Source organism: Vitis riparia, chromosome 13, assembly GCF_004353265.1.
Source record: "Vitis riparia cultivar Riparia Gloire de Montpellier isolate 1030 chromosome 13, EGFV_Vit.rip_1.0, whole genome shotgun sequence".
In the NCBI taxonomy this organism is placed as follows: Eukaryota; Viridiplantae; Streptophyta; class Magnoliopsida; order Vitales; family Vitaceae; genus Vitis; species Vitis riparia.
Window position 1 is genome coordinate 19,091,498 of NC_048443.1, and position 16,658 is coordinate 19,108,155.

At 34.1% G+C, this 16,658-nt stretch overlaps 1 protein-coding gene and 1 pseudogene across 1 annotated transcript; one reads left to right on the forward strand and one right to left on the reverse strand.

The window, feature by feature from the left end:
* Positions 1 to 738: 738 nt before the first annotated feature.
* LOC117928391 lies at positions 739 to 10,973 on the reverse strand (annotated as a pseudogene).
* Positions 10,974 to 14,148: 3,175 nt separating this feature from the next.
* On the forward strand, positions 14,149 to 16,014 carry LOC117927924 (cytochrome P450 94C1-like). The gene has a single exon (XM_034847655.1). It carries the CDS (start codon positions 14,282 to 14,284, stop codon positions 15,800 to 15,802), a length of 1,521 nt encoding a protein of 506 aa, XP_034703546.1. The 5' UTR covers positions 14,149 to 14,281; the 3' UTR covers positions 15,803 to 16,014.
* The last annotated feature ends 644 nt before the right edge of the window (positions 16,015 to 16,658 follow it).

Consider the following 16,658-nt stretch of genomic DNA (forward strand, 5'->3'; position numbering starts at 1 on the left):
AGCAGTTTCCCATATGAAATTTTCCAATGGAAGAAGGATTGGACTGGAAGTAGGTGTTTGAAGTCATCACCATCATGACAAAGTTGTTGGTAATTGGTAACTGTGGGGCTGAGAGAAATTATTTTTTGAAACATTACATTAAATACCAACCTCTTATTTCATTTTCATCAAAAGATGGCTACAAGAAACCTTGGGCTAACTAGTAGAAGGGTTTAATTGCATGGTCCAAACTAAGATTGAAATAAGAATGCAAGCTCCGTGTCCACAACACGCTTTCATACTACTGATATATGAAACCACCGGGTGGTTTTCTATGTTTTGAATCTTCCAAAAGCTTGAAAGGCTTTTGGTGAAGTTGCCAAAAGTTCTATATAGATAGAGTTTACAGTTGGTTTTGAATTTTCTAAACACCTAGAAAATACACTTTTTGCGGCAAGTGCTTGCCAATTTTCCAATACCTGTAAAGGTGAGAATATGAGGGAAGCCATGGGCTGGTGAATCATGTTACATCAACTGGAAGAAAAGAAGACCATCTAGATGTTTACCTACCACCTTGAAATTTATAACCATAGTGTAGCAACCTTGTTTGTACTATTAGAACAAGAAAATGGAACCATACTAACAAAGAAAACACTATTAGAACAAACATATGTATTCAATTGAAGTTCATGATATATGGAACTTCCAGGATTACAAAGACGAGTAGGTGTGTATATACTGTATTAGGGATGTGTAGTTTCAAAAGGTTGAGCTAAAAGGGAAAGGACAAGGGGGTACAGGAACTTCAACAACTCCTTGAAGTATCAGTATGACCATTCCCATGGAGGGCCTCAAAGAAGGGTCCTCTTGAATGCACCAAATGGCAACCATCACTACCCTCTCCAGCATCCCCATGTCCTTTCCTGCCTCATCATCATTCTTCACTAGCTTATCCAATCTGTGCCCTCTATAGCAATCATAAGCCCAATAAGCAAGTATTGCTTCCTCCTCATTTTTCGGCTGTGAATGTACGCTCTTCCTGCAACTGATGATCTCTAGTAACATAACCCCATAACTATAAACATCCACTTTCGCCATAATCGGCTTGCTCCTGAACCATTACCATTCTGGTGCAACGTATCCTTTGGTCCCTCTGATGGTTGTAAGTGTAGGGACTCCTTCCCCTGATGACACATGGCACGCATTTCTATCCGGATAAGCTCCATCCGGATTCGCCCAAGAGGACACATGACGCGCTTCTCCTATCCGGACTCCCTCAGGGAGAAGCACACGGCACTCGCAAACACCACATCCAGACGACCGCCATATCCTATCCGGATATATTGTTGTCTGGATCGTTGACCAAAGTAAGCAAGTCTTACTACGTCATTCCGATAGCCTGCCACAGCCCACATTCCGCCGCCTGCAGAGTGAAAGGAAAGGAATGATGGCAAGTCACCTCCCACGATCTATGACAGCCAAGTCACCTCCAAAGATCTCTGAAAAACCGCCCGTAGGGTGGTGATGTCCCTGCCACCACCTAGAGGCATCATGACGAAGCCAAAAAGTCTCCCTACCATTAAAGAGGGAGGCAGAGCTCCTGTCACTATATTTATGAACCTTCACGCAAGGAGGAAGGTAAGCTTGCTATACCTAGTAAAAGGCCAACTGATTAATCTCTCTAGATACATGGCTGACAAAACCATCGGAGGGTGTGTCCGGACACCCTGTCCGGACATCTTTTGCAGGGACTACTGAACCAGAACTCAATATTGGTTGAGATTGTGCGTCCATTTGGCAGCTACGTGGATCACAGGGACGCGAGGCCTCAACAGTAAGGGTCCAAGTATGATCTCTCATCAGAAGATTTGCTAGTCCGAAGTTTGAAATCCTAGGTGTAAGGTACTCGTCAAGGAGGATGTTTTCAGGCTTTATATCACAATGGATGATGGGGGTGCTGCACTCTTCGTGTAAATACATTAGCCCTTTTGCAATCCCAAAGGCTATCTGGAGTCTCTAGCTCCATTCAGGTGTAGATATTCCAAACAACAAGTCTGCTAAAGATCCATTGTTCATGTGCTCGTATACCAGAAGCCGGTGCACACCCTGATCACAATAGCCAAGCAAACCGACTAAATTCCTATGGTGGGTCTGCCCAATCACAGTGACTTCTGTTTTGAATTCCTTCTCACCTTCCTGTACCACCTTATCTAACTTCTTGACTACCACAAATCTTTTAGCATCTGATGCCAAAACCCCTTTATAAACTGTTCCAAAAGCTCCCCTACCCAATTTCTCCTTGAATCCACCGGTTGCCTCTTCAAGCTCTTTGTATGAATAAGTTCTCACACTGGTGGTCGGGAATTTGCTTGAAACGAACTCGATATTCATCAGTTTCTTGTTGTAGAAGAGAATAGTAGCCGCAGGGATTGCTAACAACAGAAAGAGATTAAAGAACACAGAGCTGCCAAGGAGTACTGACCCAACAAGGATCAAGGTAGACTTGTCTGGGCATCTCTCTATAGTATCATTTTTAATCCGTACCTTGATGAGAGCAGTTGAGTACTCGAAGACATTTTGTGTAGGTTGGTGTCTTCCATTTAAGAGAGGAAACTTCTTCTTCCAACACTGATTGTTAGTGTTATAGATAGCAACCACACAGAGGCAATCATCTTTGCAAGACTGTTTACACTTCTCCTTGTTGAATTAAGGTCCCTTCTGAAGTTGATAATCGGATAATGGCCAGTTGACACCTTTTAATTCACTGAAATCTACTGCATCCTTGTTAGTTTGCTAGGTTGTCCAAATTCTACTTTGTGATTTTGTTTTTGGTTATTTTGCATGTTTCTTATGTTTTGTTGTTTTCAAATTAATTTATTTTATTTTAAAAATAAAATACTTTTTTTAAAAGATCCCTCTGAAAATCTATCTTAAAAGAAAATTTCATTCAGAGTCCTTAGAATCAAAATCTTTTTTTTTTTTAAAAAAAATAATAATAATATGCAACTATGTCTTGATCAATTTGCATATTTCTCAGTTTTTAATAAAAATTTTGGTTTTGAGTGGAATACGAATCCAAGCTTGTGGTCCTAAATAAATAGGATAATTCTGGGCTGGATTTGTGTATATCAATTGGGGAATTGATGGAACCCCTACATAAGAAAAATTTTCAAAACTAGCTCGTCTTTACTACCACCTTTGCCATTTTTTGAAATCATATCTATTTTTTTTTTTTAGGAGTTATATACAAGATGTATAAGATAATTGATGATGTCGTATACTTTGATCATTTTTGCTATGCTAATTAAATAACAAGCATGCTAGGATTTCTGTATTTCATTATTTATTATCTAACCCTTCATGACTTGCGAAAGCACGTTACAAGTTATCTATGCTATCCGAGTATGCCTCCTAACGCCCATCTTCTAAATTCTGTGAATATGCTTGTCACTGTGAACTGCACCCATGTTGCGCATGGTAAGTGATATACTTATTTGAACTAACTTTGATGTTTCTGTGGTAGCGCTTGAGAAGTAGTCTAGGTACACATCTTAAATCTTCTTTATATTTGTGATTGTTTTTTTTGTTTGTCATGCTATATATATATTTTTTAAATACCTAGCCTACTTAGGTATCTATAATTAATTAGGACTTTGAGAGGTGCTACCTTTTAGAGGTACCTTCCCAATAGGTAACCTAATATCCAAACCTAGACTCCAGTTTTTCAAAGACACGCTTTTCCAAAAACTATGGAGTCACTTCTTCAGGGTTTTCTTTTTTGTTTTATTTTCCCTTTAAAATAAATTAAAATAAGTAGCGACTTAAAATTCGGGTCCACAATATCATCAATTTTATAAAAAAAGATTTCAAATTTATAACTTATCTTTAAAGATTTGGAATTTATAAAAAGTTGTTTATCCAATTTTATTTAAGAAAACAATTTTTTTTTTTTTTATTCACAAAAAGTGGTTCCAATTTGAGAGTTAAAAATAAATAAATTTGCAGTTTCGTAATTTCATTCGAGAGAGTCTTACTTGACTTTCATCATAAAATGATTTTTAAATTTCATGTACAAATCAATTCCAATTCAATTTTATTTATAAAAAGCCCATTTACAAATTTATTTATGAAGAAAAAAGTCTCTCAATTTTTATTTAAAAAGATGCTTTTTAAAATTTTATATTAAATAAGGGAATTTGCTTAACTTTTATTAAGAAAAGAAATTTGTCTTTTATTTTTTTAACACTTATTAAAAGAATATCTTTTTACAAATTTGCTTGGAAAGAGAAAGAAATTTTGTTTTTATTTAAATAAATAAATAATTAAAATACAAGTTTATCTAAAAAAAAATTAGTTATCTCTTATTTATTTAAAAGAGAACTTTTGTAATTTAATTTATAAACTAATTCTAATCCAAAATGGTTTTTAACTTAAAAAAATACTCTTAGAATTATTTACAAAAGTATTTCAATCCTTTTTTATTTACAATATATATATATATATATATATATATATATATATATATATATATATTTGAATTAAAATAATTTAAAAAAAAAGCATTTTATCTTACTTTATTAAAAAATTTCAATTTTATTTAGAAAAGCTTTGTAACTTTTTTTTTTAAAAGTTATTTTTGGTTTTGTATAAAAGAAATGTCAACTTTATTATTAAAAAAAATCTCAAATTTATTACAATCATGAATTTCTGATTTTAATTATTATTTTTATTTAAAATGGTTTTTTTATTAAAAAAAAGTTTTTCTTTTTTTTTTATTTTACAAAAAAGGAAAAAAGACTCTTCCGGTTTTATTAAAATAAAGAGCATTTTGTTTTTTTTTTTTTTTAAAAAAATCAATTTTATAGAATTTGAGTTTATCTATTAAAAAAGAGATTTTATCTTGATAACTATAGATTTATGTTTATCTATTTTTTAAAAAACAAAATATAGTTTATTAAAAAATGTATTGAAAATTTTGATTTATTAGAATTATGAATTTCAGTTTACTTAAAAAAGTTATTATAAATAATTAAATCTTAAAAAAGCTTCAGTTTTAGTATAATAATAATTATTATTATAAAATAAACAAACAAATAAATAAGATAAATTTACTTTACAGAACAATCTAAAAATGAGAAAGAATGCAAAATGAATGAATGAATGAATAAATAAATAAATAAATTACTTTAATGCATACACAATAATAACCACTAACAAAAATTTACAATATTTAGAAGAGCATGAAAGTGAATCCATGCAACAATATTTACCAAAATGACAAACAAAATACATTTAGTATATACAAAAATAACAAAGTAAAGAGGAGGACAATGATGAATAAAATATACCCTTTACATACCAATCCCGAGAGGTCTCAACATCTTCCAAAATGAAGCCCAAATATACAATCAATCTCCATACTCTCTTACTAGAATGAAAGAAAAAATTCAAAACACAAGGAGAGCTGTGAAAATCTAAGAGTCATCCCCTCTTCTTGCTCCAATCCCTCTTTTTATCCCAAATCAAGGGGCTTTTTAACTTTTGCAGCAATTTTTAAAAATAATTATTAAAAAATGGTAGTTTGGAAAATATTGATAGATCTATGACAGTTTTGACCACATGGAAGGTGTCTTTTCAAGGGACACCTTTAATATAAATCAAATTTTCTGGAATTATAGAAGGTGTTTCTTCAAGAGACACATTTATCTTAAATTCAATTATTTTAAATATGTATCATGATTTTGAAAATTGTGAAAGATGTTTCTTCAAAAGACACCTTCCACGTGGCCAAAACTGTCATAGATCTATCAATATTTTTTCAACTACCATTTTTTAATAATTATTTTTAGAAATTGCTGCAAAAGTTAAAAAAGCCCCCAAATCAAGTCCCACCAACTTTCTGCCCATACCCATACCTTGTTTCCAACTATCCCAAACCCATACCTTGTTTCCAACTATCCCAACTGCCTCCAACCAAGGAAGAAAATATCGGTAATCACGGATATATCGGTACTTTTGATTTTACGGATATATCGAATATATCGGAGATATATCGGCAGATATTTTGGAAAAAAATATCGATAGACTCAAAATTGTTAAAAACTCATGAAAATATAAGGAAAACCTCATAATAATATAATTAGAAGTATAATAAACATTTTAAAGTTGTTTTATTGAAAGAATTGATATACATATGATATAATTTACGATATTAGATGTAATTATATTATGTCGATCTATAAGAAATGTTAATTTTGTAATTGTTCTCATTATAAAGTTACATAAAATACTTCATTTTATTAAATATCAAGAATTTATACACATTACATTGCAATGTCCCTTTAGTACCAAAATGAGGATCGATGTGGTTCAATGGGATTGATAGATGAAGGAACCCCGTCTTACTGTTGGAGACAATATTGGTCCCAACTCAATAAACCTCGATTATATTAGTTAAAAATTCTAACATGTCATGCATATATATATATACATTGATTATTAAATTACATCAAATATTATTCAATAATAATATTGTGATATTTGATTATAATATGTTTAATTTTAAAATATATTTAATATTAAAATTATGATATATTTAATTTAATTGTATTAAATGATAATAAATATATAATTTTTTAATATTTAATTAATAATAAATTAATGATATTAAAACTTATTGCTACTTAATTAAATGAAAAAATTTTATTTACTTATAAAATAATTATAATTAATTCGTAATTAAAAGATTGTTTTAATATTTTGTGTATATGAACACTTTTAATATATATATGTATGGTGCCACATTATAAACAAACTGCAATGTTGGCTGGATGGTCGCTAGGTGTCTTCCCCATTCTTTTGGTCGGGGGTTCAAGTCCTGTGAGAAGCGAAATGGAGGGATTTTGGGCATCAGCAGCTGGTTTGACTCGGTCAACGCGTATTCACTGCCTCCAACTAATACACTCTGCACCAATTCTCCTCAGTGCAATGTCAAAACACCAACCCAAATACAAGTAAGCCCAATCAACAAAAATCAAATAAATTCAAGCAGACCCAAACTCAAGCCCAATTTAACATCCCAAATCACACAAGTTAGTAGCCCAAATCAACAACCATGCAAGCCCAATATCTTCAAAGCCTATAAACAAAATCCAAAGCCCAATAAACAATACGTGAGTCTCCAAACAATGCACGGTGAAGATGTAAAGAAAGAAGGGAAGACTTATCATTTTTTAAACTTTTGAAATAACAAAGGAGGGAATGGGTGTCATGGTCGAGAGATGGTGTTGTCGGCGTCGAAGTGACAATAGCCACTTGTGGTGAGCTTCACCATGGATGGTGATGGTGGTGCTCATGGTGGGGTGGTGGTGTGGGAGTCGTGGGTATGGTGTGAAAGAGAGGGAGAGAGAGAGAGAGAAGGAGATAAGAAGTGGCCAAGGGGAGGGGGGTGATTGCCGAAGTTGAAGGGGACTGTTGGCTGGTAGTGGCATCACTGGTGGTGAGAGTAGTAGTCGTCATGGGTATGATGGTTTGGAGGATGAAGAAAAGAAAAAGAAGGAAAGAGAAGAGGAAGAATAAAAAAGGAAAGGAATGAGAAAATAAGAGATAAAGGGGTTGGGGGACGGTTTGGGCTTTTTTCTTGGGTCTTAGGGTTGGATGGTGGTGATGAAAGTAAAAAACACGGAGGGTCCAAATTGGTTCCTTAAAAATGGGTACAAGTGGGCATGAAAATGAGTTAAAATCAAGAGGATTATACTTAAAACTAACCAACCAAAAGTCCTATAAATAGAAATAAATAAATTAAACAAAAATAAAAATAAATAAATAAAAACGAAAATAAATTAAATTAAAGTTTGGGACAAATTTTGGGGTCTATAACATTTTTTTTTTCCTTATAACCTTGACTACCGATCTTGCTTTGAAGCAACCACCTTCTCCATTTGGCTTGTACTTGATTTTTTAAATTGCATGAATTTCTTCATCCATAAATTTAAGCCGAACCACATTCTTTAAATAAAACTAAACCCATGAATTCTTCACTTTTTAGGGCATTATCATCACCAATCACATAATTTTGAAAGCATGTAGGTAAGATATGCTAATGCTATGGTCAACTTGATGATTCTACAAGACATGGAATTATCACTGAGGCATAGTAGGTTTTATACATTAGTCTTCACTTTAGAAAAACAAAAAACATGCATGTTTGGCAAGTGATGTTGTTTATGTTCTCCATATTTTTCTTGCTTTCAAAATCCCTTTTTTTTTTTTTTTTTTTTTTTTTGAGAACATCTTAAAGGTGTTTTCACCTCTTTTTTTACACTATTCAAAAGGAAAAGGAATGTTTTTCTCCATGTTTTCAAAAGGTATCCGTGTTTTCATGTCTCCTCTCCTCAACTTGAGAGCTCTATACACAACGAAGTACAAAGAAAAAAACAACATTGCCCTTGGAATTTTTCACCCCTTTGTGTATGATGGATAATTTGGAAAGGAGAAAAGGAAAATTTTACTTTAATGGCTTCCCAACTCAAAAATTGCCTCTTCATGAGTTTTTTTGTTAATTTGGAGAGAGAAGCTTTATTGATATATGAAGAATCTTATTAAGAGAAAGATGTGAGAATTAGGTGAAGTTTTAGAGAGGGAGAGAGAATGTAAGAAAGATCTAGGGAAGAAAAAGTGTGCAGAAAGGAAAAAAAAAATGAGGGAAGAAGAAATTGTGCAAATGGGAAAAAAAATTGGGGAAAGAGTAAATAATGGAATAATAAAATAAGGAAAAGAAAGGAGAGGGAAAACAATTTTTATATATAAAAATGGATGCAATTTTTAATTTAAAATTTATGAAAACCATTTTAAAAATGGATACAGATTTTTTTATCTAAAAATTATTTACATTTACAACATTAAGTTGATCAAAGAAAATACAATTTTTTTTTATTTGCCTTGTAAAACTATTTTTTATTAGTTTAACTAAACATGTTTTTTTTTAAGAATAAAAAATTGGTTTTAGAATTTAGTTCCTTGTTTTTGAAAACACAAAATTATTCTTAAGAACCGTTTTAAAAATATTACCCAAAGAGGCTCTAAACCAATTTATTTATTTCACATTAGCAAGTTAAATTTAAATATTAGTTCTCAATCCCGTAGTTAATTAATGGTGTCTATATTGTATAAAGAAGGAATTATAGTTCACTTCAACCACAAGATGCTTGCATTTGATTTGTCTTCGGATATGCAAGAATGAGGGTGCCAAATTTTGTAGGGTGATTTAGACCCTTAAATGACAAGTAATTAATTCCACGTGAAGCCTTGATCCCTACTTCTTGTGAATTTTCAAGATGTCTTTGTCTATTATTAGTGTGGTTTTACTTTAAGAATTTAAAAAAAAAAAAACAAGTAGAGAAAAGAAAGAAAGAAAGAAATATTCCACCTTTAAGTTTTATCATTGGCATATTTAATCAATTGGTTTCTAGATGTACAATTATTTTTTCAATAATTTAAGGTGAATATCTAATCTTCCTATGTACATTTTTCCTTTTTCCCTTTTTCCTTTTTTCTTTTTTCATGCAACCACTCTCGAAGTGATCACAAACCCAAACGTTAGCTTGATGACCCCTCAAAATTAAGAGCACCTGCAATATATAACTAGGAGATATTGCATTTCTAATCGATAGCACACATGACATGCATCTCCATAGGTCTTCTATGATGAGCCACACATGCACACTAATATATCCACCTCAAAGGCCCACTCCATGACTAAGATAAGTCAACCCACCAAGTACGGAGATCATGCACTATAGTCATCACTAAGTTGTTCAAACTTGAATTGTAGTAAACAAACTTATCAAGCCATAGAACTAATCCATTTGTGCTATGATCAGATCCTATTAACTCTGTTGAGCATACGTAGTACGAATCTTTCTGCATATGGAAAGTCTCTAAATCAAGTTGTCAGGAAGAACAAATTCTGTGTGGATTCGCATTCAGTGGATGCTATATATGGGTGCTGTAAGTACTTAAAAACTTCACCAAGAAGTAGAGATTCAAACAAACTCATATATCTCACGAATGCTAGCCACTTTGAATATATAAGAATTTTGATAAAAACTTAGTAATTGAATATTTTCAATTTTAAAGAAAAAAAATCACATGACATACTGAATCTCACTGAATGTGTTGAGGTATTTTTAATAAAGATTTTGGGGAATTTACTATTTTCCTTTAGAATATCTCCTTACTCTGGATGTTCATTCACCAGAGGAATCCAGAGAGGTTGAGAAGGATTAAGCAATAACATAGGCAAATGCTGAACCTACCTCCAGCAGTTTGTCAGACTCCCAGCTTATAGAGGCCATCCTAAATGGCTATGTTTTATTGAAAATATAAGCAAAACTGCGAATAAATACTTGAATTTCCCATTCAGCTCTTCTAACTAATTTCATTGGGACCTTTTTCTCCCCATAATTGAGAACCAGAATCATCTGTGAAAACATAAATAATTCTACTAGAGAATTATATCTGTCAGTCGACAGAACCAAACACTACAAATTCTTAGAGAGAAGAAGGGAAGAGGAGGCAACATCCAAAATTTTAATTTCCATGATTCAAGGACCCTATTATTCATTCATCACATCTACATATATTCTTCTTTTCTTTTTCTCTTTTTCTAATTAATACATGTTACAGATTGAGCTCTAAACAGAAAATACACACTCATCAAAGAAGAGAGGCTACCAACCATAAAAGAGAGCTGTGATCAATTCCTTTTACCCAGCCACAATAGAGGGGAACTGTTTGGGAAAATCAGCCTTGGAGGATGAATCAAAGGCCGGCAGTTTCCCGTTGCAGGTATGAGTGCGACTGCTGCTCTCACCGCTCTCTTCTTCAATGGTTTCCAATCTCCTCCCCACACTAAGCCTTCTCTCTACTTTAAGAAGACGGGGTGGTGCAGTTTCCACGGCCTGCCATGTGGTAGCGCTTGCTGTCCTCGACATGTCCTCTTAATGTAAGGTCTTTATGTGTCTTTAGTGAAGAACCTTGTGCTTGTCTCAGAGCAGCCAAGGGAGACCTATTTATAAGAGAGAACACGCCCTCTTGAATGCATCATATTCTTTGGGCAAGTATGGAGCTGATAATTAATTTTCAGTAATGCTTATCTAATTGGGAATCCTTGCCTATAGTTTATTCCTTAGAGCACAGCCACACCCACTCAAAGAATGATATCACCAAGGCATGAAACTTGCATAGGTTTTGAGGACATGCCCATACTTCCAAGACATTAAATTTGTGGATTCACCTTATGGACGAATATCAAGTTCATATTTCACTTTAATTGATTCTTTAGAGATTCGTATTGCTCATAAAGCATTAAAAGTGTTTTTGCTTTAGCAACACAGGTCTTTAATTATCCCCTCACTGGATAGGTGCATGATGTATACACTAGACCTTCAAGTAAAGTTCCCTAGAGAACCACAATGAACAGTTAAAAAGAGTGTTCGTCAAGAATTTCTGATTGAGGAAAAATATGGCGGAGTACCCAAATTTTCAGCAATATCAATTATTCAGAATATCCATGAAGAAAGGAAAAGAAAAAGACAAGGAAAAACAGGCTTCCCGTCGAATTGTCAAATCTTCCATTTGCTGGTGCTTTATAACTTGCTAGTTATGATTCGATGAAAAATAAAGAAGCATCTACTTACAGTACGTACAATTTTCTATCAATACAAAATTATTCTTCTCTCACAATTATTGTCATGTTAACCTAATATACAAATATTTTCTAGTTTTGAAGAACTTATACTGGATAAAGAGAAGGGAACTGCAGAAAAGGAATTTTATGGGGTCATGTATTTGGTCATATATCGCAGCATATAGGGGTTGAAAGAGGGAATATATGGAGCCTATTCCAATTGGCCTAATTGAAGGCCATGTGGCCCAAAAGAAGAGAATTGCGAACCAACCACATGAGTGTCGCATCAACCGAAAGAGAGCACGAAATCTATTTCCATATCCTCATTCTGAAACCAACTTTGTTTTCTTAAGCTTAGATCATGATAACAAGGAATCAGTTCCCTCACCTTCGAATGTCCAGATCATATTTGCAGGGTTTATATTTTATAGTTCTGGGTGGAGAATAGTGATGTATTGGTGCTTAATTATCAAGCCACAAGTCAATTATTTAGCATTGACTGTAGAACATACTCCCAGTAATGAAGCCTCAGCTCTAGCCTTCATGATTTTCACCATTGTTTCCAAAGAATGGGCATATGCTGATCTCCCAGCAGGAGTCAGCCTTCGAAAAAAAACCCAAACCTCTTTTGGACTATAAGGCAAGGAGTTCCAATTTCCATCATGTGGAGCCCTAACCCACCTTTGTTCCTCGCACTAGAATTGGTAGGCCCAATTGACAAGCCCTTTCTTAAGACAATGTGGTGGTGAAAGAAGAAATCATTACCCATCTGCTATAGAGGACTCAGGCCATTCATCAAGGACTAGTCACAGATACTTGCATGGAAACTCAACATTTCCACATCAAGTGCATAAAGAGTAGGTATTGCTAAATTTTACATTGAATCTTGATACAACTTTTCACATTGTTTTAAGCCACATATTCTCTTGAATTTTGTCTGATATAACTTTTTTATTATCTAAAACCTTTGATTAAGTACTGCTTAAGTGATCTTCAAAATAGAATGACTTAAAATGTAAAAGCTCTTCTAAGTAAAATTACTTAAAAGTTCAATACTTTTAAAGCCAAATTTTAAATTATAGAAGGTATATATATATTCATTCATCGCACACACCAAAAAATAAAAAAAAATAAAAAATAAATAAAGGAAAAAGAAAAAAGGAAAAAAAGCTGATGTTACCCAAAAGGCAAACTAACATGAACAACTCAACTTTCATTTATTTTTCCTTTTCCACGGTAAGCTCATGATCGGGTAAAACTTTTGCTACAGTAATGGCTATGTCAGAGACTTTGGCCATGCATTGCAAAATTAACAACATAGTGACTAGTGCCATCAATGAATCCCATCTACCTTGATCTGAAGGCAGTGCAACCAAGGATCCCCATCTACCACACTCTTTCCCAACAACTAACCGGAATTCAATCAAAACCTAAAACAGTATTATAAATTTTTTGTGCACGTGGCTGGATGGATAACTCATATAAAGACTTACATATTCCGTGACGTGTGGATTGAGATATGTCTTATAAAGTATAAACGACCCACTTTCAGTGGTTTCTACGGGCGAAACTCGTGCTATTTCAGTGTGTTTTCTTGGTGATTTCACTCAGAAGTGGACCATAGCCACCCCCATCGTCGCCTGCTATAGCATATATTTTGTATCTCTTTTTATTACATGACCAAATCGCTGTACTCAATCCACCCGATAATTGCGTAAATGCCCCCACAGTCTTGCACTTTGTGCAAAATCAATCAAATGAAATTATTTGTGGAATCGAAAGATGCACCATGATTTGAATTGTGTATGACAGACCTGCCTTTTTTAACCTCAGGAGGTGATGCTTAATTATCATCCAAAATGTTTTTTTTTTATTTTATCAAAATCATCTTCAAAGGCATAAACAATATATAATTTAGAATATATATATATATATATATATATATATATATATATATATATATATATATATATATATATATATATATACATTGTTCAATTTGTCAAAGAATGATTAAATTATGCCAGTCTTACAATCGTTCATTTTTTTTCTTTTAAATAACTTGGGTTTGATTTGAAATTGGGAAATGTTTGGAGAATTAATTTTAAATTGAAAAAAAAAAAAGGAAAAAAAAAGCATCCTAACTCTCATCAAATTCTTTTCCTTTTGAATAAAAAGAATAACATAATCCAAAATTTTAACTTATGTACTGATTTTATTGACTATCACATGTAAAAGTTGGTGACTCACGTACCTTAAAATTTTTAGCTTTTAGGTATTTCAAAATCAATTTTAATTATTGAATTTTATGTGGTCGAATTGAGATATGGTACTTCCTCTTTTGTGTGCGTGGAAAGATGATCCATATGTAACCACCACTGACAATCACGCAGGCAAAAGTAACAATGTTTCCATCCGTTTCTTCTGACAAACAAATAAACTTACCATCCCCATAAATTGAAAGCTTTGTCTAGTCTGTCACCAAAAGCACTCATCAAATAAAAAAAGTCCCTCATTTTCGACTCATATTATTCCCTATATCCGGGCACTGACTCTCTCGTTCTTCTCCGTCTTCTTCTTCTTCTTTGAAAGTTTCTGCTCCATTATCCTTTGATGGAATACTCTGAAAACCTCTCTTTCTTGCAATCTCTGCAAGCATCTTTTTGTTTCATCTTCTTCTTCTTCACCATATCCTTCTCTATTTTCTCTTTCTTTCTTCTTTTCATGAGGCAGAAAGTTTGGTGCAATTGTGATATTTGTCGTGGGTACCTCACATCTAGCTGGTTGATGGAGTTCGGCAATCTCTGTGACTGGTATACTCATCTTCTCCAAAAGTCCCCAACCCACACCATTCATATACATGTTCTTGGCAACACCATCACTGCAAATCCGGATAATGTTGAGTATATGCTCAAGACCCGATTCGATAATTATCCAAAAGGAAAACCATTCTCTACCATTCTTGGTGATCTCCTTGGTAAGGGTATCTTCAATGTGGACGGAGATTCATGGGTGTTTCAGAGGAAAATGGCTTCTCTAGAGCTTGGAAGTGTCTCTATACGATCATTTGCGTTTGAGGTTGTCATGGCCGAGATCAAACATCGGCTTCTACCCCTTTTATCATCAAATGCTGAGAAAGATGGCAGCGTATTGGATTTACAAGATGTTTTTCGAAGATTCACTTTTGATAATATTTGTAAATTTTCCTTCGGTTTGGACCCCGGTTGCCTCGAATTGGCCTTGCCCATCTCCCAATTCGCTGAATCCTTTGATCTTGCAACCAAGTTATCTGCAGAGAGAGCAATGGTAGCCACACCATTGATCTGGAAGATCAAACGTTTGTTGAATTTAGGTTCAGAGAGAAGGCTGAAGGAGGCCATCAAGAAAGTCAATGTCCTTGCCAAGGAGGTGATAATGCAGAAGAGAAAACTAGGCTTTTCCACACACCAAGACCTTCTTTCAAGATTCATGGCTTGCATCAAGGACGATAACTACTTGAAAGACATTGTTATAAGCTTCATCCTCGCAGGCCGCGACACCATGGCTTCCGCACTGACAACATTCTTCTGGCTGGTGGCCACTCACCCAGAGGTTGAGTCCAAAATCAGAGACGAGGCAGACCGAATCATGCACCCAAATCAAGAGTTCCCGAGCTTTGAACAAATTAGGGAAATGCACTACCTCCATGCAGCTGTTTATGAGAGCCTAAGACTCTATCCACCAGTGCAATTCGATTCAAAGTTTGCCCGACAAGACGATGTTCTTCGAGATGGAACATTCGTGATGAAGGGCACTAGGGTTACCTACCATCCCTATGCAATGGGTCGAATTGAAGCAATTTGGGGTCCAGATTGCACGGAATTCAAGCCACAGAGGTGGCTAAATAATGGTACATTCTTTCCACAGAGCCCATTCAAGTACCCAGTTTTTCAAGCTGGGATTAGGGTTTGCTTAGGGAAGGAAATGGCAGTGGTGGCGATGAAAAGCGTGGCGGCCGCGGTGCTCCGACCATTCGATATCCACGTTGTTCACGCCAACGTCGCACCCCGGTTCGATTCGGGGCTCACGGCCACCGTGAGAGGTGGCCTTCCTGTGGTGGTACGGGAGAGGAGGGCCACCAATCAGCATTGTTAAGGTTAATTTCTAGAAAGGGACATGTTAGCAAGCACATGGAAGTTTGAATGATGATAATGTGCACCGTGGGGTCACGGGGTGTTATGATAACAGGCGGTGAGTCACGTGGGGTTGTATAATTGGTTTGTTGGGTTGGTTTCAATGAGTCTATATGTGTAGCCTCCGGTGAAGTGATTTGATTGTTAGACTTGTTTGTTTTTTTTACTATTTAGAACCATAATGCTTAATATTGTTAAATATTAAATTATTTGTTTTTATAGTATTTTATTTCTATTAAATATTAAAAAGTAAAAAACACTAATATGTTATTTTTTCTATTTAGAAAAAGCTATATGTTTTAACTTTTTCTATTTAGTAAAAATTTTATAATAAGTCATGAAAAAATAAAAAAACAAACAACCTAAATTCTAAAATTAAATTGCTTTCAGCAAAAAGCCAAAAAAGCAAACACCACCTACGTTTGATCACAATAGCACAAGTGAAAATTGGAGGTTTGCTTCCGATCATGAGCTACATGCCTTCCCTAAATATTTGAGAGTTAAAATGGGAAAATTAAGTTTGTATGCATTGAAACAATTCTCAGGAGTTCTAATCTAATCTATCTTGTGTTCAATTCGCCAAAACGTTCATTAAATTTGGCACAAAAAGTAACAAAACCACTTTAACAATATTGTTTTTGTTTTACATTCATAAGCTTAGTGGGAAAAATAATACTATTTGGGGATTTTTTTTTTTACCTATTTCACATCATTTGCTCCCTTGATTTTTCTTTTAAATAGAAGGGAATAATATTGAGGTGTGCTTTGAATGCACTTCCTCTTATTTATTTTAATAACTTTTATATAAAAAGTAAAAA

What these genes read in the sequence shown, in the direction of transcription:
- LOC117927924 (XM_034847655.1), top strand. Translation starts at nt 14,282, where the DNA reads ATGGAATACTCTGAAAACCTCTCTTTCTTGCAATCTCTGCAAGCATCT.